At 39.6% G+C, this 22841-nt stretch overlaps 1 protein-coding gene across 1 annotated transcript in view; it reads left to right on the forward strand.

The window, feature by feature from the left end:
* Window positions 1-8927: 8927 nt before the first annotated feature.
* SCGN (secretagogin, EF-hand calcium binding protein) overlaps window positions 8928-22841 on the forward strand; it is a 45134-nt gene continuing 31220 nt past the window's right edge. The window contains exons 1-5 of the mRNA XM_001915843.4: window positions 8928-9369; window positions 10278-10348; window positions 15321-15413; window positions 17958-18047; window positions 22450-22506. Coding sequence (XP_001915878.1) covers window positions 9288-9369; window positions 10278-10348; window positions 15321-15413; window positions 17958-18047; window positions 22450-22506 — 393 coding nt within the window. The 5' untranslated portion in view covers window positions 8928-9287. The remainder of the gene's footprint in view (window positions 9370-10277; window positions 10349-15320; window positions 15414-17957; window positions 18048-22449; window positions 22507-22841) is intronic.

The following is a 22841-nucleotide window of genomic DNA, read 5'->3' on the forward strand; positions in this document are numbered from 1 at the left end:
ATCTCTCTTCCTGGCTTGTAGATGGCCGCCTTCTCACTGCGTCCTCACACGGCCTCTCCTCTGTGCTTGCATGGGGAGAGAGAGAGAGATAGTCTCTCTTCCTCTTCTCATAAAGACACCAGCCCTATCTGATGAGGGGCCCACCCTTGTGACCCCATTTAACCTTAATTGACTCCCTAAAGGCCCTATCTCCAAATATAGTCACATTAGGGAATGGGGCTTTAATGGAGACTTTTTTGGGGGGTTGGTGGGGGGGGGAGGTCACAATTCAGTCCATGACAGGGTCTGAGCATGCCGACTCTATGGATCTGCCTACCCACAGAGAGGATGTACTCTGAACTCTTCCTTACCGTGTGATAAGCTTAGCAGGGCAGATCTGCCCCTGAGGGGAAGCCTGGGACTGCCTAGCTCTTCCTGAGGCAGGTGGGCACATTTCATTTGGAAACCGGAAAACATTAGGAAGGCTGTTGTGCCCACATCTTAGCCACATCCTCCATCTAGCTTTCATCAGTAATAAGGTTAATCTTTTTATCTTCACCTGGCTAACTCTGTGTCTTATTTCTCAACTGGGGAAGAACAGAAGTTTCTTCTTCCATTTAATGGATCCCTAAAACAAACAGAGCAGGAAGCTAGAAATACGACCTTTTTAAGATCACATCCCATTTTAGTCCTATGTTTTATTTCCTTCTGTCTATGTCTGGACAGACGCCCCTAAGAGCTGGGGTTTTAGACCCAGAATAAACGTATGCTTAGAATGAAGAAGTTACCCGTGGTCACTCTGCCATCCCTTTCAGAGCTAGTACAGGAATATGTGGCCTCCAGATTTGCCTTCTATCAAGGAAGTATCCATCCAGATGATGTCAGTAAAACAACTTGAAATCCCTCCAGGTAAATATTGATGTTTCTCTGAGCTTCCTGAAAAGACAAAGATCTTAGCAGTTGCTTATAGTCTCACGAAGTGCATTCTGTGTATCTTAGAGGCAAGAAACAAATGAATCTTTGTTTGTTCTGTTTATTTGAGGGATTTATTAAGTCTGACCCTTCCATGGAAGTTTGGTTAGATTCCTGGAAAAATATTAGCCTTTCTCTGACGAGAGGCTCATCTCCTTGACATGCTTCCCCCAAATGCATTCATTCTTGGAAAAATACCAGCTAAAATTAGGTGCAAAAGTTCAGAAGATTAGTCTTTCTGCACAAGCACCAAATTCTTCCTCTCCCCAGAAGTGCCCCTTCAGTCCCAAGCAGGCAACTTGAGTCCCTGCTGTGCACTTAGCGCTTGCTCTAGACAGACATACATAGATGCCCACACACTATAAACATTCAATCCTGTGCTCTGAGCCACCTGCTTTGCTCTAAATGGAAACCTCCACTTTCCAGAGCAACACCCTTGGCTGCCATTTCAGCATGCACTAGGAGACATCATAAGCCAGACAGAGCTTTGTGCTCAAAGGGCTCCCAGTTTGAATAAGGCAGAATCTTGAAGAAAACAAACGACCCAGAGAGGCCTTGCTGATCTTCATCCTCATCCACGAGGAACTGCAGAATGGAGTTGTTTGCTCTGTTTAATTCTAAAAAAGAGCTTTCAGAAGGTGGAATCTCTACAGCGTAGTTTTTGGTTGGTCCCCTGACTTGCCCAAGTGCCAGGTGGACCCAGTGCAGGGCCTGGGCAACTGGAGGCAGATAATACACGTCATTTTCCCTCTCCCCAGCCTTCTAGAGATGTAAAGAAAAGGACACCTTTTCCTGGGTGACCTTAGGCATCCACTCATTCTGGGTCTCGTTTTCCTCAGTATCTCATCTCTCTGGGTCTCATTTTCCTCAGCAATGACTACATCAGTGTTTCCCAGATTTTCTGGATGATTAGAATCTCCTGGGTAGTTTTTTTTTTTTTTTTTAAAGATTTTATTTTTTCCTTTTTCTCCCCAAAGCCCCCCGGTACATTGTTGTGTATTCTTCGTTGTGGGTCCTTCTAGTTGTGGCACGTGGGACGCTGCCTCAGGGTGGTTTGATGAGCAGTGCCATGTCCGCGCCCAGGATTCGAACTAACGAAACACTGGGCCGCCTGCAGCGGAGCGCGCGAACTTAACCACTCGGCCACGGGGCCAGCCCCGTCCTGGGTAGTGTTTTAAAATACGGTTCTGGGCCCTTGCTCTAGAGATTTTAATCCATCAGGTCTTGGATAGGGCCTAGGCATCTTTATATTTACTGAGCACTCCTAACCCAGATTAGACTATGATCAGGCCAAGTTTGGAAAACACTGAATTATCAGATGCTCTTAAAATCCCTTCCCAGATCCGGAGATGGTAGTCTTAGGTGGATCATTTGAATTCAGCAAGAGAGTTGCTGTCAGTCCAACACTCCACCTCCACCCCTGCCCTTAGTCATTCAGAGGACCTAACTGTGTGGAGCACACTGGAGCAGCTCTTTCCTAGCAGGGCCTTTGTTAATAGCAGCAGTCAAACAGCTAATTAAAAACCCAGATTACCTGGTAATTGGTAACTACTTATTTTGTCTTGCACTTTAATTTACCAGCTCCATTTATTCCATTATTTAAAGGTTTGCAGGAAATGTTTCAGCTAACCATAACATCTCCACAATTCGAGGACCGACAAAGAAGAGACATTGTTATGCATGCATCACTATTCATGCTTTTATAAGTATGTGCAACAAACAAATTTTTATAAATTACGCCCTTCTCCTTTGTCTTGTCTTCAGCCTTAGGCTTCTACACTCTACTCTCAAAAAGACTACTATTGGATAGAAGAACTTTATAGAATTTAAAAAAATAAAAAGAAAGAAAAGAAAGAAAGAAAAGAAAAGAAGGAAAAAAGGAAGCTACAACAAACCTTTTCATCATTGTAAGCATTGAGATTTAAAAAATAAAGTTTCACACTTTTTAATCTATGTGGAGAAAAATGGAATTTTCTTTACAAGGAATCTTAATGTTAAGAACTTCTTATTGACTTGTTTCTAATAGTGTGGTGGATGAGACATGCTGACGACTCACATTTTCAGACAAATGGTGAGTTGCCACCAACAGACCTTCAATTAAACGATGTACTTCAGGAAGAATAAAATTAATCCCAGGTGGAAATTTTGAAATGCAAGAAGTATTCGATGAGCAAAAACAATGGCAAATATCTGAGAAAATCTTAACAAATATTGGCAGGATAAAAAGGTAATGATAACATTCTGGGGAGTAAAAATACACTTAAAATATGTAATAAGAATGGCACGTAAGTTGGAATGGGGCGATCAGTTCTAAAATGATCCAAGGTGTTTGTGTCATTTTGCAGGGCTGTAAATGTATTAAGCTTAATTTTAATAATTTAAGTATGCATGTTGATACCTCTATGATAAAAGAAACTAAAACAGAAAATAAATGTATAACTTTCAAACTAATAAACGGGAAAAAGTGAACGAGAAAAAAAAAAAACTTTAACAACCCAAAAATAGAGAGGAAAGAAATTCATAGAAGGGAGAAAAAATAAGACAAAAGAAATCCAAATACATCAATAATTATAATGAATGAAAATAGCTAAATATTCTATAGATACATCTAAAATGCAAGATGATGAAAGTAAATGGATGGAGACAGCTACATCAATCAAATACAAGAGAATGCTGGTGTGCCTGTGTTAATATTAGATAAAATAGACTTTAAAAAAGGAAAAGAGAGAGATAAAAACAATCAGTACACAATGGTAAAAATCATCAATTCACCAAAAAGAAATAATAATTATAAATTAATATTCATGTAATAACACAATCTCAAATTACACAGAACAAAAAAATGGAAATAACTACAAAAAGGAACAAACAAATCCATCATCAGAATGGAAGATTTTAATGTATGTCTTCATAATTTTTAAATCAAGCAGGCAAAAAACCAGTAAGGACAAGAAAGTTTGAATAACATAAATAAAATACTTAATCTAATGAACATACGTAGAACATCACACCCCAAATTGAGAAATTCATATTCTTTTTAAGTACGTATGGAAGATTTATGAAAATTTATTTTATGAAGGACCATAATGCAAGCCTCAACAAATTTCAAAAGGTGAACACCATAGACCACATTCTCCAACTACAGCGCAATTAGGTTAAAAATTAATAACAAAAAGATATCCAGAAAAACCGCATGTATTTAGAATTTAGGAAACGTCTAAACTCATGTGTCAAAGGATATAATAGTGGAAATTTTTAAAAAACCCTCTAATTAAACAAAACTTGTAGGATGTACCTAAAGCAGTACTTAGAGGGAAATTTATAGCTTTGAAATGATGAAATTAAAAAGAAAGAAGCCTCAAATTAACAAGTTAAGCATCCAGATAATTAAGTTAGGAAAAGAAATGCTTATTAGGGTAGCAATGTTTTGTAAATAAAATTTACAAACCATTTGGCAAATAAACACAATAAAGTTCTTATTTTATGTGTCACCTGGATGTAGTTATGGCCACCATTGATTCAACAGGTGCTATGCATCAGACATGATACCCAGCGATATAGAACCTTTATATCATTTAGGAATGTAAATGAGAGGGGGAATAAGTGAAGGAGAAAATAAATAACAAAGCTACACTATGCTTTTGTATTATTAAATTTGTAGTGAGATGACTCTGTACAGAGTCTGTATACATAAGCTGGAAAAATATGTGTGATCTTAACTTATTTTAACAGACCTAGAGATTTTGAAAAACTGGCTTTGCTCTTTTGTATAGGTTATCAAAGTCTTCTTCTATAACTTAGTGACATATCACATGTTTAGAAAAAGTGATATTCTTTGGGAAATATAGAAATACTAAATAACCACTGTTTGCAATACACTGTGCCAGCTGCTGTGCGTTAGGCAGTAGGGCAGAAAGAGCAAAAGGGATTTTCATGAGCCATTAGAGTATCACAGAATTGAACACATAGCCCACTTTTCAATAAATCCTAAAACCCAAAACACTCACCATAAAATAACTATTAAATACTACTTGAGAATTAATCCCATTCAAACATTTTTGAGTTTATTGCTAAGGTGAGGAAAAAAGTACTCTCTTATACCACTAATAGCAGAATAAACTGGCAAAATCAAGATAGAGAAAGCCATTTAAAAAATGTGTATTAAAGACTTCAAATGTTATGTATCATTCAGTCCAGCACTTCTGCATTTAGAATTTTATCCCAAAGAAATAATTATGAGAGTGTGCAAATATTTAGCTGTCATAGTACTGATTATGACAGTGAAAACCTAGGGACAATTTAAAGTCTAGAAAGAGGACAGTAGTTCAATAAATTATGGTAATACCACCATTAACATGATGTATTGGAGACTATTTAATGACATGTAAGGTGTTCATAATATTAAGTGAAACAAGCAAATTACAGAACAGTATAGTCCAATTTTTGTATATAGAAAGAAGATTGGAAGGATGTACACCATTGTGTTATCATTCTTGGTTTCTCTAGGTGGTGAAATTATGGGGAAATCTTTACTTTTTCTTTTTTCTTTTATGACATATATTATATAAATGGTCTGTATTATTCATATGATTACAAAAGAAACAATAAAAGATGTATTTTTATAAAAGTATTAACTCTATTTCCAGTATTTTCTTATGATAAATATTCTCTGGTTTCTTTTGGTCTACTTTCTTTGCCCTTTGGAGCTGGTGTGGCATTAAACCAAGGCAATCTCTTTGAATTCTAAGGTCTACCATACAATCTGTGAGGTATCCCCAGGTTTGAATGTTCAGTAACTATTGGGAGATGATGCCAAAGAAAGCATTGTTTATACTTCCAGCTAGAAATGTCATTCCAAGTTTGCAAAAAGATGTAGGTATTCTAACTCAGAGTTTAATGCATTTATCTGGGTTATTAGCAGTGCTTCAAATTATAGACCACGGATGTTTTTTGTACAACTAACCATCAATTAGCTATGCTAATGAGAAAAGCAGGAAATGATTGCAGGAGAAAATGAATTCAGCAGGGATAAAAAAGAAAAACAACACTTTGCAGTTCTTAGTTTCAGCCACCAGTTGTTAAAACTTACTAGAGTGACATGTATAAATACTAATCTCTTTTTGGAAGAGATGGGGTATTAATAAAAAATAGTATTAATTCCTTAGCAGTCCTTTGCTTGTCCAGATTGTCCTTCAGAGAAGCCATACACAAATAATAAAATGACCAAAATAAGCAAGAGGAAACTTAGAGACAAAAGGCTAGTTAGTGGTTTTAATATAATCTCTAGGAGAGTTTTTAAAAAGTATCAATGCAAAGTCCTCCCTCCAGACCATTTAAATCAGAATCTCTGTGAAAGTCACTAAAATAATCCATAAACTGCATAATTCATCTCAAGTTGATTCTAGCTGCTTTGTATTTGCTTTACTCTGAGTTCTCTGGTTGGACAGTGAAGGTCTCAGGTAACTCACCGTCGGTTCTTCCACTCTCACTCCCATCACTCCATTCCCATGTAGGAGTACGTCTCCAGTGAGATAGTCTTAAAGGTGACTCCTGACTCCTGCTGATCCAGTATCTTTCAATACCTTCCTAACGGCTCTCTTCTCTGCAAAGGGTTTGGATGATTTTCCCAAAGGAAATCTCTGTATGAGAGAATTCAAGGTATCTGAACATTATCTATCTTGTTCCATGACAGAAATTTGGATACAAAGAAAATGAAAATAAGTCATCAAATGGAAATTACAACTCCCCAGAGAGCTCCGCACGCCAGGCTCCCGGAAACTGCTCCCAGTTCCATTGTTCTGCGGTTCCAAGAAGAACAGCAGTCCTTGTAGCTGTACATCCTTCCTCCTTTCCCTAGATTTCACGTTTGCAACTTTTAAAAATTATAAATGTTTGCACTATATGCTTACTGTAGAAAGTTTTAAAGTAGAAGAATTACAAATAGCAAAATTAAAATCATCCATGAGTCTCCCTCCTCTGCATTCGACATAAACATTATAATCAAGGATTATTTACATCCTTCCACTTTTTTCTATTTTTAGAAAGATGATTTTATTTTACATAACTGAGCCATACAATACATACACTTTTGTAACTTACCTTTTAATCTCAATCTTATATTGTTAGCATTTTTGGGGGGCCACTTGGCTTCAAAATCAAGATTTCTGTGTATTCAGCAAAGCCCATCACAGATATTTACCATCATTTATTTAACAACTCCCTATATTAGACCTTGATTATTACTTCTATTTGCCTCATTTTTCCTTTTTCCACCTTTATCAGAAAATGAGATTGGTCACTACCTGATGAGTGCATACAGAAGACTCTTCCTGGCTGATGTTTGACACTGTAACCAATAATTTCCCAGGGCTACAGAAGGTAGCTATGGATACTGAGCCCCTTATCCTCTCCTCCTGCTATGTCCTCCAAGTTTTGTATCCAACACTTTCCCCAGGAGCGATGATATTGTCTTTCCTCTTTTAACCTAAGCGACACTCCTCAAAAATCCTGAAGTTTATCTCACCATCTTCCAAATGTATATGTACGGAAGATTCATAATTTTAGTAGCTGACTTATGTTGGGTGTTTCCTGTGTTAAAAGGTTTATATGTATTTTTAAGTTTAACTTTTATGACAATTCAGATTCAAATGCTACTATTATCCCCATTTCACAAGCAAAGAAAATAAGGCTTCTTTTGAGTAACTTGCCCAATACCACAGCTAGTCAGAGGAAAAAGTGGGCCCTATACCTAGAGCTGTTTGCCTCTAAATTATTTCTTTTTAATTATTATTAACTAAAGTTCACATTTATTCAAATTTTCCTAATTTTTGCCTACTGCCCTTTTTCTGTTCCAAGATCCCATCCAGGACACAATATTATATTTAATCGTCATGGTTTCTTAGACTTCTTGGGCTGTGACAGTTACTCAGACATCCCATGCTTTCTCTAAATTTTATTTTACAAGACAGTCACCTCTTATCTTCTACAAGACCGTAGCTGCTGTGATTTTTTGCACACTGCTATGAATTGCTCTGATTGTCACAGCAACCCTCATTTCATAGGTGAAAAAACCAAGGCTCAGAGAGATGAAGACTAATGGCCCAGGTCACAAAGCTAGTAAGTGATGGAACTTGGGTCCAAACCCAGGACTGTCTATCATGAATGTTATGTTCTTTTTACTGCTCTCGTTTAGATGGCTTGTGAATATGTTCGTTTTAAGAATAAATTTGAATGCTAATATCAGAGTCAGAGTGCTATAAAGAAGTTGGACTATATCTTGTCCAACTCTCCTAATACCCAAGCTCCTTCTATAGATTCCTCAGCAAAAGGTTCTAAGCACATGATTGGAAGCCGTCAGTGTCAGTCAATTTCACTATTTCACAAAGCACCCAGTCAAGTTTTGAAAGTTCTGATCGTTAGAAAGAGCTCTGTATTCCTCCAAATGATTTCAGTCCTTTGGTCTTCCTGCAGCTCTTAGGAGCCAAATACAATCGTCTAAGCCTTCCCACCTAAGAACTCTGCAGTTGGCTATCATGTCTCCCCCAGACTCTCTTTTCCTGATAGAGCTTGGCATATTTGGACTTTCCTCAACATCCTAACACACTGCTTTAAACTACAGTTCCTTGCAGAATCTCTACTTAGTTGCAAATCTTTTTAGTGCATTATAGCACAACAATGTACATGCTCTGTACAATTAGGGATCAATAATTGCTATTGACTGTCCCCATGCTTAATAGTAATATCTTACTATTATCACTATCATCCTTCTCCACCTCACTGCAATCCTCCCCATACACTACATTTCTAATTCATCAAGTCCAAAGGACTCTGACACCTCTTCCAACCCTTTAACTAGGCAGGAGCTCTCTTTGGAAAAATCCTTGAGACACAAATTTGCAACGTGAGTCAAACGTAAAGGGGATGTTTTCTGAGTTTGACAAACAACTTAAAGGTTAAAAGCATGAACCATAGACACTGGGAGACAGCTCCTTTCTTCCCAAATTCCCCACAGCGCGGAGGCAGACGAGCTCCCCTGTGGATCTGCCGGGGACAGCGCGCAGGGCGGGGCAGGCACCTACGCGCCAGGAGCGGGGCGGGCTCCAGGCAGCTGGTTTCGCTGAGAGCCCGCCGTCCCGGCTTGGGGACTGCTCGGCGACGCCAAGGCGCCACCAGCCGTCTCGCCAGCCGCCCTCGCGCTCGAGCCACAGACAGGTGCTCAAGCAAATCAGAGAGTGAAAGAAGCAGGCGAGGGAGTCAGAAAATATCATAAAGGAGTCGTCGCTAAAGTTCTGTAGGTGTTCCTTGCCAACCAGTGCCTAAGCTTCGTGGTCAATACCATGGACAGCGCCCGCGAAAAGACGCAGGGGCGCTTGGATGCCGCTGGCTTCTGGCAGGTCTGGCTGCGCTTTGACGCGGAGGGTGAGTAGAACAAGCCACCTGCACGTTCAGGTGTAGACGTGGCTCCGCGCCCGCTCCCGCTGAAAGGACCTGAAGTTTCCCCTTCCCGTACGTCTTTCCTTGCAGGGAAAGTCGTCTTCCAGCGTTAAGGCAGTATATCTAACGCAGGATACCTGGCAGACGTTTGGTATACTGGAGTTACACATCTTGTGAAAATTCAGGGTGGAAGGAGGGACTTGCCCCACTTCCCAATCTGTGTGTGTGTGCGTGTGTGTAATGATATACCATATATATAATGGCAAATATCATCACGTATATTTGAGTCTTGTGGGCTGACACTCAGGTATCTGAAGTCAGCCCTCCCTAAATGTGCTCATTTTCACTCAGTGACTTTGTGGTATAACCCTCACTCTCTCAAAGGGAGGATGAATTTGATCAACTTTCAAAAAAACACTACCGTCACCCCTCCAAAAAAACTACTTGAAAAGACAATGGAACTACTTAACTTTTGCTTTGTCTTTATTAATAAACTACCATAAAGAAAATATCTGAAGTGTGTGTTTTGACCCTGGAAACTAAGATTCAATACTTACATCTGTTAACTTTTTCCAAGCTTCCAAAATCCTTGGGTTGGATTTTATTCTAAAACTCATGTTTATTTGTGGATTAAAATTCATATTTTAATAGCTTTTCTTTTCCAAATATTCATATAAAACTAGCACAAAGCATTTATTTTTGAATGTGTGTTTATTACTCAAATCCTTGCTTTCTGGAGGTAGATGTGGGCCTTTAGTTACTAGAATAGCAAAGACTAGTACCCATGGGGATTTTATAAATTTCGAGATTAAAAACAAATCTAGATAAATACTAAATGTCACACGTTATTCTATATAAGTGACTATTATTTATGCATATCTTCTTGCATTTAGAAAAAGGTTACATAGAAGAGAAGGAGCTCGACGTTTTCTTTCATCACACGTTGACAAAATTGGGTACCGATGTAAGTACTTGTGCCACTAAGCATTAATTTATGTGTCTATTAGTGAAATACAAGAAGAGTTAAGTCTTATGTTGATTTGTACCTATTAATCCTATCTGACTGCTTTTTTCCTTGTATGCATGTAATTTTTTTCTCTCTCCTAACAACACAAAGGGATTTAGGCAGGTTTTATGAGGTACAACTGTAGCATTAGACATGCTGGTCACTGACTTTTAGTGTAACATCTGTCATCTACTCAGGGATCTGAACTGTAGATTCAAACAACTCTGTTTTGAATGTTTCCTTGGTTACGTCTCTGTTAATGGATTTAAACTTGAAGATAAGGCAGCTCACTTTGTTCAAAAAGGTGGAAAAGATGTTAAGAGCTTTAAGGTTGTAGGTTTAGTGCATTCGATACTCCTTTGAGAGCAAACCACAAACAAACCATTTAAAATTGTTTCCATTATTCATTTTATTAGAGGAAGTTACAGATTTCTTAGGGAATGACAAACCAGGAAATAACCAACATATCCAGAGCCCAGGTATAAATGTAGACCAATCTATCCAGTGTTCATGTCCCTCCCTGAGAGGCCTTGAGAGATGTAGATTAACTTTTGAAGATCTCTGTACCAACGCAGATGAAATACACAGAGACACAGCAGCCTGGGGACAGGAGAATGTGGTAAAGACTCCATCAGAGGACGAAGGGAAAGCAGAGTAGCTCCGGAAACAGTCGAATTTAGATTGAATTGTGGAGCTAGTCCATCCCCAGATATAACTGTCTACATGGAAGGATATGAAGCACATCACTCTTTCATGTAGGAGCCCAATGAGGGGTACTAGGAGCTCTGTACTACCAAGGAGAGCTCGGGGAGGGTGTTTTGAGGTGGTGGTGGGGCAGCCAACTCAGAATAAAAGAGACTGCCATCAGCCTCCAACAGCGACACAGATCTCTTGGTCTCTGTCTGTCTCTCTCTCTCTGCCTGCCTCTCATATTCTGTCTCTCTTTTTATGTCTGTCCCTCTCATTTTTCTGCCCATTTCCGACTGTTTCTTACCTCTGTGTTTCATGGCTCTCATCTCCCATCGTCTCTTGATTTCCCCCTGACTGCGCTGTCTCTCATCTCTCTGATCTCTATTTCTTATGTCTCTTCATCTCTTTCCGTCTCTCTTCTGTCTCTTTGCTTCTCTTTCTTTTTATCTCCATTCCCCCTGCTTTTCAATGCTTTCTTGTTGTTTCTCCTCTCCCTTTTATTTCACTTTCCCTCTCTCTTTCCTATCTATCTCATCTCTTTGTCCTTCATTTCTTTTCTTTCATCAGTTTCTTTCCTCTTTGCTTCCTTTCTCTTCCTTTATCTCTCTCTGTTTCTCTTTCTTTGCCTTGCTCCCACTGACTGCTGTAAATGGGCTCATGGCATTCCAAAACCCATGAGCCAGATGCCATTTTGTCAAACGTGACAGGAGTATTTGAGGAAAACAAAAAAATAAAGGCAAAACCATTCTACACTTTGGAATAAACTGGGTGGTCAAAAAACCAAATTCTCAGAGACTTGGAACTTCACACATTTTCAGAAGGCTCCTTGCTTTAGTGATTTACAGAAAAAGAGGAGAAAAGTTGCTGTCAGTTTTGAAACTGAAAGTGTCTTATTTTCTGTCATGGGATGGGGGCTGGGGCTACTCAAACACAAGGGTCTGCTCTAAGCTGAGGACACTGCCAGCTGTCTTCTGGGGCTTTGGCTAACTTGAGAGGCACTGTTGCCATTAGTGAAAGAGAAGAGGGATGCCCTCTCTTGCAGCTTGGCTGTTCTTTTTTTTAAAAAAAATTTATTTTTTATTGAAGCAGCATTGGGTTATAACATTATATAAATTTCAGGTGTACATCATTAAATTTTGATTTCTGTGTAGATTACATCGTGTTCACCACCTAAAGACTAATTACAATCCATCACAACACTGTGCCTAATCACCCCTGTCACCCTCCTCCCTGCACTCTTCCGCTGTGGTAACCACCAATCCAATCTCTGCCTCTGTGTGATTGTTTGCTGTTGCTTTTATCTTCTACTTAAGAGTGAGATCATACAGTATTTGACTTTTCCCCTCTGACTTATTTTGCTTGGCATAATACCCTCAAGGTCCATCCATGTTGTCACAAATGGCTGGATTTCATCATTTCTTATGGCTGAGTAGTATTCCATTGGGTATATATACCACTTCTTCTTTATCTCTTTGTCCCTTGATGGGCACCTAGGTTGCTTCCAAGTCTTGGCTATTGTGAATGATGCTGCAATCAACATAGGGGCACATGTATCTTTATGCATTCACGTTTTTATGGTCTTTGGATAAATACCCAGGAGCAGAATAGCTGGATTGTATGGTAGTTCCATTCTTAATTTTTTGAGGAATTTCCATACTGTTTTCCATAGTGCCTGTACCACTTTGCACTCCCACCAGCAGTGTATGAGAGTTCCCTTCTCTCCACATCCTCTCCAACATTTGCTTAGCTTGGCTGTTCTTACCATCACCCCTGCCTCAGATCTGGCCCCTCTCACACAAGGGCAGGCATAGTCCTTGGAGGAAAGGGGACAACAAATCTCTCACCGCTGTCCTGTGCAACTGTGTTCAATGCAGGCGTTCCTGAGGCTGGGAGGAAGAGGGTTGGAAGGCTGGGCTTTGGAAATAAAATTCTGACGTGCTTAAGAATTATCTATATTTGTTAAAATGCAGAGCCCCAGGTCCCATCCGCTAGGTATTTCAGTACATTTGGAGTCTGCTTAAGATCTTGCATTTTAAAGCACCCTAAATCAGTTTGCATCTCCTTTCACCCTCTGTCCCAGGAAAAAAAATGTCCTTCTTGGAGAGGGGATTCTAACATAATCAGGCCAGTCCTGCTGAGCTGTGGTTGTAGCCCCAGGTACCTCTCCTCAGCACTCGGCTAGAGAGAAAGCTTTTGGAGCCAGGGCAATAAGCTGTTTAAACTGTTACCCAAAATTGTATCATGTGCCATGTTCCCTTTCAAAATGCTGAGGCATTACCCTGGGGAGGATGGCTACAGGGACCTTTGCTAAGCACTCCATGCTACCTGGATAACCATGATGAAGGAAACTATTCCTAATTCTGGGCTTTTTCCCTGCTGAGAAATGAGTAGGCCCTAAGCATGTCCTTAACAAGAGGGCAGGACTTCAAAAGTGGAAGCCTTTTAAGTTGAGGGGAAGTCATCATTTGTGACAGCTACTTTTAATCATCAATGCCCTCGCGAGTACAGAACCAGCAGCAGGGAGCCCTCCATGACTGGGCAGCGCCTCACTCTGGTGTCTAGGAGCGGGAAGCAGTTCTTCAGAAGGCTGAATAGCTCTACTCTCCTCCCCTGATTAATGGATCACAGAGATCTCAGAAAAGGAATTTTAAGGTTTTAACAGCAACCTGCCTACAGGTCGATCTTGGAGAGGAACCAGCCTGTTTCTAATTACCTGCTCCTCAGAGCCTCCGAGGGAACTGACTTATGGAAAAATCAGCTGCTCTTGCTACTGTTTCTATTACTTGCCCCCCTCACTCTGCCCACCTTTTTCTTTTCAAATGCTCAGAATTGGCCTCTGAACCAGGTCTAGGTCTGGCCCGTGTATCGCAGAGCACCTCTTTCCGTGGCTGTGCACACATTCGTCATGTCCAGATTGCAGCACGTGCTGGGGCTCTTTCAATGCTTCAGAGACGATAAGTCCCTGCTGGGGGTAGAGTCTCAGATAAGGTGGCAGGGTTGGTGCTGGCTGAAATTACCACAGAGGGAGCCCTAGGCTCTTTTGCTTTCCATCCAAGGAATAGTCATGGTCTTTGGGGTCAGAGGTCTGAGAGGACAGAAGTCAAGGGTCTGTGCCTTCAAACTGAAGGTGGCATGCACAATCTGGCTCTATCTTCTTTGGCTTCATACTTATTTACTTTGAAATCTAATTTTTTCACAACATGGCCTATGTGAGTTAACTTCTTTTGGAAATGCCCAGCTCACCATAAAGAATCATTTATTCATTCCACAGATACTATATTTTAGAGATATAGAAATGACAGTTATCCTGGCAGAACTCTTAATCTAGAAGGCCAAGCTGAAACTCAACATGAAGGCCCATCTTGTTGAATGATTTCCATCGTGCTTTTCTGTATGGTGCACATATATACCCATACGCCCAAACACACACACACACACACACAATCTATGGTGCCAAGACCAGGGAGGCTACACTCTTTCTATTTCTATGGAGTGTCATATGAGGAAACCTGGTTGGTAGGGACAGTGTGGTAGTACTAGAGAGAATGAATTTAGCACGACTGATCAAGTCTGGAGTCTTCATCAGAATTCATTCTCCACTGTTGATTCTATACAGCATCTTTGCTTGCAATAACCCTGCAGTTCACTGATGAAGAACAATTTAATGCATAGAATAGGTTGTACCTGGAAGGGAGATGTGACATCTTTCATAATTTAACAATTACTTTATCACTTTCATTTCCTCTTTAATTATTTTTTCTCTTCGAATTATTTTTTCCTCAGTGAGTCCAAGGAGAAGATTAAGAGAATGAGCTATGGCAAACTGGGGGCCTAGAAGAACTAGACTTTTCACCTAAAAATAGATCAAAACCTCTGAGTTCTTGGGAAGAAAGTCTGTATGTTCATTACAATATAATCTTTTGTCAAAACAAAGCATATAATGATGTTCAAATTCATTCTCTCAACACTCTAGTCTCTGAGCTTCTCTTCATTCATATGTTAGGAGCTTACTAGCTACGTCTTTCCTAGTCAAGATTGTGATTAGTGGTTGTTTGTTCAAGAAATCTCCATCACGGTTGTCTCTTCTGCAACATGGTAGGCTTGCTTTAAAAGGCTGAGCGACCTGTCTTCCAGGTTAGACTAACGTAACTATCAGATTGTATGCTCTGAATATTTGATATCCTAACTACATTTTTGGGATCCCAGGGGCTTTAATGTGGTTCTTTCTGGCCTATTGTAGGATGGAGTCATGGAAGAAAATGTGCAGAAGTTGAAACAGCAATTTATGGCTACTCACGATGTCTCTAAAGATGGTTACATACAGATGAAAGAGGTACCTTTCACAACTGTACTTTTCTTAACTGTGCCTTTGTGGGCTATAAATTCCTCTGAAAGATAATGAAAATCTTACATTTGATTGGGAAATTAGAACACTCTGCAAGACAGTTGGCCTAGACAACATTTTTGAAGTACTCACCTCTCCTTTTTCATCTGCTTAGTAACACAGAGTGCATGATTCTTCTATTATTTTATTTAGGTCAATCAATATTTATACTTATTTAATAATTGGGGAATTGATAATGCTGGAGGCCTTTAAGTTACTTGATCTAATATTTGTCTCTCTGCACAGTGTCCTGTTCAAATTAACCTTGATATAAGGAAAAACTTACTGACAATAAATGCATTTAAACTTCAGCATCAGCTCCCACTGGAGGTTAAAAAGATCTCTGAAGATCATTAAAAACAAAATAGACAGCATCTGTCTTTTCTTCAACTGAACCACATTTATGGATGACCTACTAAAGAAAGGAGCTCTGTTAAGCATGCAGTGCCTTGGATAGGCTGTCTTTAACCTGATCATTCTTCTTTCCAGTTACAAAAAGCTTCACCGTTTAGAAAGGATTTCCACACATATTATGTTATTTTATCCCAACAGTAGCTATTAGAACATAGGCCTGGAGCATTATGCCTATTTTACTGATGAGGAAAGCTGAGTTACTTTCCCAGCATCAATAAGTGGCAGTGGTGTAAGTGTAACTCCACTCACAGGTATGGATCTATATAGGTTCATACTGTATAATGTCTCCTTATAAAAAATGGACATGTTCACCAGGAGACTGCCTTTTCAGAAAACTAATAAACTAAACTCTAGATTTATGAGTGTAGATGTTCCCAAACTTTTACTTAAAGGCAAAAATTATATACGTTACCAATAATCTGCATTATAATTGATGTAAAAATATCAGTGTGTCCATTAATGGAAAGGTATGCGCAAGTGTCAGGCTAGAAATAGTGAAGCATTCATGATGACATGTGCATGGCTGTATTCTCCAGCCCCTAGAATGGAGCACAGCATAGAGTGGTGCTCAGTAAACATTGGTAGACAATAAATGAATGAATGAAACATGGTAAGTAACTGAAAACTATGTTGTTGTCTTACTAATACCAGATAGACGTTCTCGAAGCAATTGGGAACTTGGCCACAACTTTGACATCCATGCCAACCATTTTGTCATGGAGTCCTGCAAATGAGCCTAACTGAGGTTGTTTGTAGAAAATCCAATGATGTAGGACTGTGTCAGTTCTAAGGCTTCTTAAAACCTCATGTGGGGCTGGCCCAGTGGCGCAGTGGTTGAGTTCGCACATTCCGCTTCTCAGCAGCCCGGGGTTTGCCGGTTTAGATCCCGGGTGGGGACATGGCACTGCTTGGCACGCCATGCTGTGGTAGGCATCCCACGTATAAAGTGGAGGAAGATGGGCACGATGCTAGCTCAGGGCCAGGCTTCCTCAGCAAAAAAGAGGAGGACTGGCTGTAGTTAGCTCAGGGCTAATCTTCCTCAAAAAAAAAAAAAAAAAAAACACAAAAAACCTCATGTGTCTCTGAGTTTAAGAGTAGCAGGGTCTCCCCTACCTTCTTCTGTTATAGCATTGACTATTTCACTTATTCCAATTACAGGCAAGTTGTGACATAAAACTGGCCCTAACACTCAAGATTAAGCTAGACATCAATCATTCCTGTTTGGCATATGGCACTGAAGGGATGTATATACAGCACCTCATGAGCATAACATAGTGGTTAAAAGTGAGGGCTTAGGGGCTGGCCCCGTGGCTGAGTGGTTAAGTTTGCGTGCTGTGCTGCGGCAGCCCAGGGTTTCACTGGTTCGGATCCTGGGTGCGGACATGGCACCACTCATCAAGCCATGCTGAGGTGGCATCTCACATGCCACAACTAGAAGGACCCACAATTAAAAATATACAACTATGTACCAGGGGGGTTTGGGGAGAAAAATTAAAATATTAAAAAAAAAAAAAAGTGAGGGCTTAGTTAAAGTCCTGACTCCACCACTTACTAACTACTTAATTACAGTAAGTTCCGTATCTCTGGGTAGCCCAGTTTCCTTAACTCATAAATAACAACAATGATGTGTTGTGTACCCTAAAGGTTGCTAGGATTAAATGAGTTCGCATATGTAAGCATTTAGAATAATTCATGGCACATGTAAGAATTATTTGCTATTTTTATTTTCTATTATTATTATAGAGTTAAATTCATATAATACTGGAAGTTCTTTAAAAGGTGCCTGAAACATATTAAGCACTAACAAATGTACTATTAAATAATAATGATAATTGTTGCTATTTTGGATTGTAAGCTAATGGAAGGCAAATATGCATAGTGTTTCCTGCCTAATGAGGGTGAAATACTTTTTGAAAGAATCAGTGAATCAGGAGTGACAATCAAGAGCACAGAACTTCAAGTTGGGCTCGCCATCCTGAGAGAGCAAAGACCTTCTGCCCTATAATATGTTCCACCATGCCTTTCACCCAGGGAGTACTGGCCGGTGTCACTGACAGCTATTTCTCCCCATTTCTTTAGCTTTCCAGCATGTTCCTGTCCGAGGATGAAAACTTTCTTCTGCTTTTTCGCCAGGAAACCCCCTTGGACAGCAGTGTGGAGTTTATGCAGGTAAGTATTTGGTTGAGTCTCTATGGAGGATGAGGGTTGAGAAGAGGTCAGAATCCCAGCCACCTGCTCTGGCTGCCACCACTCCTGCCCAGTCCCCAAGGGAGAGCTTCCCACCGAGGACAAGACCAAGCACAGAATCCCTTGGTGATAAAGCAGGGACTTTGGCCCTAAGCCCCAGTATTCTCTCTCAGTGGGCTGACCTAGGCTGCTCCTGAGCTGACAGAGTCCTTTAGCCTGGGCCAGAGGAAGACTTGGACAAGGGACCAGGCAGATACTACGCTGAGGAATGTGATGGGAGAGCAGGCGGGGGACTGTGGAGACTGGCGAGCACGTTTTCCACCTAGAGCCAACAGCCCTGCGGAGCTCCAGTGAACTGCTGCCTTGTAAGAATGCTGTCTAGACATCTGGACTCTGTGTGAAACTATTTTTAAATATTGGCAACTAATTCTAGTTCTGAAGGTACAGTACAATCAAGACATAACTTATTAGAGTGCCGATCCAGCCAGCAGATCTGTTTGCAATCATTTCACTTGAGTAAAAGCTAAAGGCGGAATTAAATGGCTCCTTTCATCTCTTCATTCAGCCTCTAGGTGTTACTGTCTCTTGGTGAAAAAACACCAGGGAAGGGCAGAGCAGGGTTTCTCCAAAGCCAGAGTGGCCGATTCAAAACAGCTACTGCATCCAGGATGCCATTCTTGAAACAGTTATCAAATCTCCATTTAGGAGATAATAACTTAGCATCCCTTTGCACTACTTTGTTTACTTCCTGGCCAAGTGGAAGTCAGGTAAAATTGAGCAAGCATATGCATAGTCAATTCACAGAAGAAATCTGAATATACAGTAAAAATATGCTGATAGCCCAAGAAATACAAATCAAAAACAACTAATTTTTACCAAACTGGCAAAGATTTTAAGAGAATCAACAAAAATATGCAGTGCTGGGGGTGCTGGCCCAGTGGTGCAGTGGTTAAGTTCACACATTCTGCTTTGTTGGCCCGGGGTTCACCGGTTTGGATCCCATGTGTGGACCTATGCACTGCTTGTCAAGCCATGCTGGGGTAGATGTCCCACATATAAAGTAGAGGAAGATGGGCATGGATGTTAGCTCACTGCCAGTTTTCCTCAGCAAAAAAAAAGGAGGATTGGCGGCAGATGTTAGCTCAAGGCTAATCTTCCTCAAAAAATATATATATACATATATATAAATGCAGTGCTGGCAAGGAAGCACTGAGATTGTTGCTCGTGCTCTGTTGGGAGGCATGCACATTGGATAATTGTATGGAAAATAATTTTGCAAAAATGTAATCAAGATCTTTTAAAATTTCCTTATCTAGAGTTAATTAAAAAAAACCTTTATCCTTTGACTTAATAGTTATCTTCTCCAGGCATCTATCTTAAGGGTATAATCAGAGACGTAGACAAGTTTTCTGCTCAATGATGTTCATTAAATGTTGCTTATAGTTACTTACAGTTACAATTAAAAATAACATAAATTCCTAACAATGAAAGAAAAATTAGGTAAATTATAATACATTCATATAATTCCTTCATTCCACAAATACTTATAAACACCTGCAATATGCTTATATTCTTCTAGGCATTGAAGGTTCATGAGAGAAAAGCCACACTGCGGAATTTTATGCATCACTAAAGATCAAGTTTTCAAAGAATATCTAATGACTTGGAGGAAACGTATTATAACATTAAGAAACAAAATTGTATATACATTAGGATCTTAACTTTGTTTAAAAAATTATTCATCCTGGGGCTGGCCTGGTGGTGAAGTAATTAAGTTTGTGCACTCCCCTTTGGTGGCCCAGGGTTCGCAGGTTCGGATCTTGGGTGTGGACCTAGCACTGCTTGTCAAGCTACGCTGTGGTAACATCCCACTTAAAATAGAGGACGATTGGCACAGGTGTTACCTCAGTGACAATCTTCCTCAAGCAAAAAGAGGAAGGTTGGCAACAAATGTTAGCTCAGAGCCAATCTTCCTCACACACACACACACACACACACACAATTATTCATCCTAACACCTGCATAAATAAGACAATAGGTAAAGACAAGATAAATATTGGTTGTTTTTAAGTGTTAAGATTTCAGATGATTTTCATATTCTTTGTACTTCCGTATTTTCCAATTGTGTGTGAAATTGTAATTATTTACAAATTATTTTAAATGACATTTTCAAAATAATTAATTGAGTTTAAGAATGCTCACAAAAAATTTTAAATAAAAATAATAAATAAACCACTCAAGTACATAGACAATATGACCTCCAAGTCAGTTTTATGTTTATAATAGAGATATGATGGAAAGGAAACACATAGAAATAATAAGTGACTATCTCTGGGGTAGGAATTCTAGAGATTTTGTTTTTTGCTTTTTGTCTTTCATTAATTTTGTACAATGAATATGACAGTTTTATAATCAGAAAAAAAGTATTAGAATGTTAGCCCTTGTGTAGTCTTGAATAATCTTGAGAAATGGGAAAAGGAAATATTATTATGCAGACTTCCTTTTTTTTTGTTTTAACTTATTCCATTTTTTTCTCCTTCCTGTTAGTTTGTCAGTTTCTTCTGTAAAGAAGAGCTTTCCCATTCTTCTTTTTTGAACAAAATTTGTTACAATCTATTACTATCTATACATTTTAGGAAATTCCAAGTTAATATCTTTACATTCCCTCTGAACCACAGGATCTTCAAACCCTCTGGCCCTAACATACGTCTATCAGCTCACATGCCATTACTGTCCAGGATATTAGTTCTATCTTGTTTCCTTTAACCCCCCAAATTTTATGCAGTCAAGATTTATTTAATTTGCCCAAATTTCCCATCGTCTTTGTGCACCATTCCTTTTTGTATCTTAGATTTTCCTTCTTTGTGTTCCTCCTTCTTCCTAGAGTATACCCTTTACTAAGAGTCTGTTGGTAATGAGCTGTTTTGTTTGCCTGGAAATCTCTTCATTTTGCTTTCATTCGTTAAAGATACGCATGCATAGTATTCACATAAAACTCTTTGGCTCTCCAATGGCTCAGCTGTAGTAAAATTATAAAATCATTTAGATGGAAAATGTTTAGAGAATAGCATGGGAAAAAGCATGTAAAAACGTTTTTTGTTATTTGAAACTCTCATTCTTAGTTTTAGTCACACCATCAAAGTTAGAATAGACATCACATTTAACTGGATTATTTTCTTAGTTTGGTTAAATTCAGGCAGAAATGTTGGTGACAGAGACAGAAAGCAGTGAAGTTTCTGAACGCTTCTCACCAAACAGCAGCAGCAGCAGCAATATCTCCCACCATTCCCGCAGGGTATGGAGGCAGGGCCCTGACCGTGGTCTAGAATTAAGGTCCCTGCAGTTGGTGACTCAAGTAACCCAATCTACGTCTATGGAAAATCTGCCAATTAAAAAAAATGCTTAGCGCTACTTTTTCATTTTACACGGAAGTTAGGGAACTTGCTAAGTTATGAGGCTTGTACATGGAAGAATCAGAGAGGGTCAAAATCAGAGCAAATCAAGATCAGAGACTTAATAAGGAAAGCAGTTCAGTGTTTCCTTAAAAATGTTCAGCTGTTCTGTCTTCCAGTTTAGGAATTGCATCTTCAGCTGGGGGAATGCTGTCTGCAACCAACGAAAGGGTTGGCTGGTCACTGGGAATGACCAGAGATCTTTTATTTCCTTTACCCTGAGCCAAGGCGACACAGGCAAGATTCTTTAGGGGTCTTTTCTGCAGCATAATTTATTTTGGAGACATTCGTGCTGTCATTAAGGTTATTGCTATTTGGGGTTGTAGACTTATGAGGGAGCTTTAGTTTGATTTCCCACCTTGCATGGGCCCCAGGATTTGTCTCCTGTCTACCATCTATGCAATTTTCTGATAAAGCTGCAGGCTAAGTTGTCAGAGATCAGCAGACATACTTGGGACAGACTTTGGTTTCAGTTATACATGACTTCTCTGGGTTGGTGCTTTCCTATCATGCCTGGCCTCTTAGAAGTCCTCTCACTTTCTTGTCAATTGAGTTATAAATTTAAAGACTTGTCTTTAAAGGATTCTGCATTTTTAGGAATTTAGTACAAAGAAGGTTTCTTAGTTTGCCATCATTGCCCCAAATTGAAGTCCATCCCTTCATAACTTTCTATTTTGAGCTTTCCAAAAGATCTCTTTTAGGGGGTGTGTTGTGGTCCTCCTAAGCATCTCCAAGTGAATGCAGTGACTCATTTCTAGTGAGTTCTGCCCAAACAATTGCTGGCACCAAAGAAAGCGTAAAGCTCCCTATGCAAACTCTTATTTGCACCCAGTTAAGGGCTGTTTTCAGGTGCTGAACCATAGTAGACAACAGCATAAGTCAACCCCAAATTATCTGAGGATAAATGGATTCACGGCTTTCGTGTATTTCAGATTTGGCGCAAATACGATGCTGACAGCAGTGGCTTTATATCGGCTGCTGAGCTTTCTGTAAGTGTTGCTGGGAACTGTCGCTGGGTGAAGGGTGGTTTGTTCATCACTGGGAATTTGATACATGTGTATCATGAGTTTGATTTCCATGTTTCCAAGAAACAGGGATACAAATCTGTTACTTTTTTTTAAAAAAAAACCTTGTTTGTGTTTAGAAGGTTTAGAAAGTACAGGTGACACTGCTTTCTCTGGGAAAGAGACATAATTGAGGACTTTTGACAATTTTTTTTCATTCCTAGAGCTATACTCTGGGTTCCAGGAGCTCCCTTTAAACATTGACAGCCCTATATTCTTGAATTTATTGCTTGCTAAAGCATTTTGTTTCCTTCTTGAAA

This window comes from Equus caballus, chromosome 20 (genome assembly GCF_041296265.1).
Source record: "Equus caballus isolate H_3958 breed thoroughbred chromosome 20, TB-T2T, whole genome shotgun sequence".
In the NCBI taxonomy this organism is placed as follows: domain Eukaryota; kingdom Metazoa; phylum Chordata; class Mammalia; order Perissodactyla; family Equidae; genus Equus; species Equus caballus.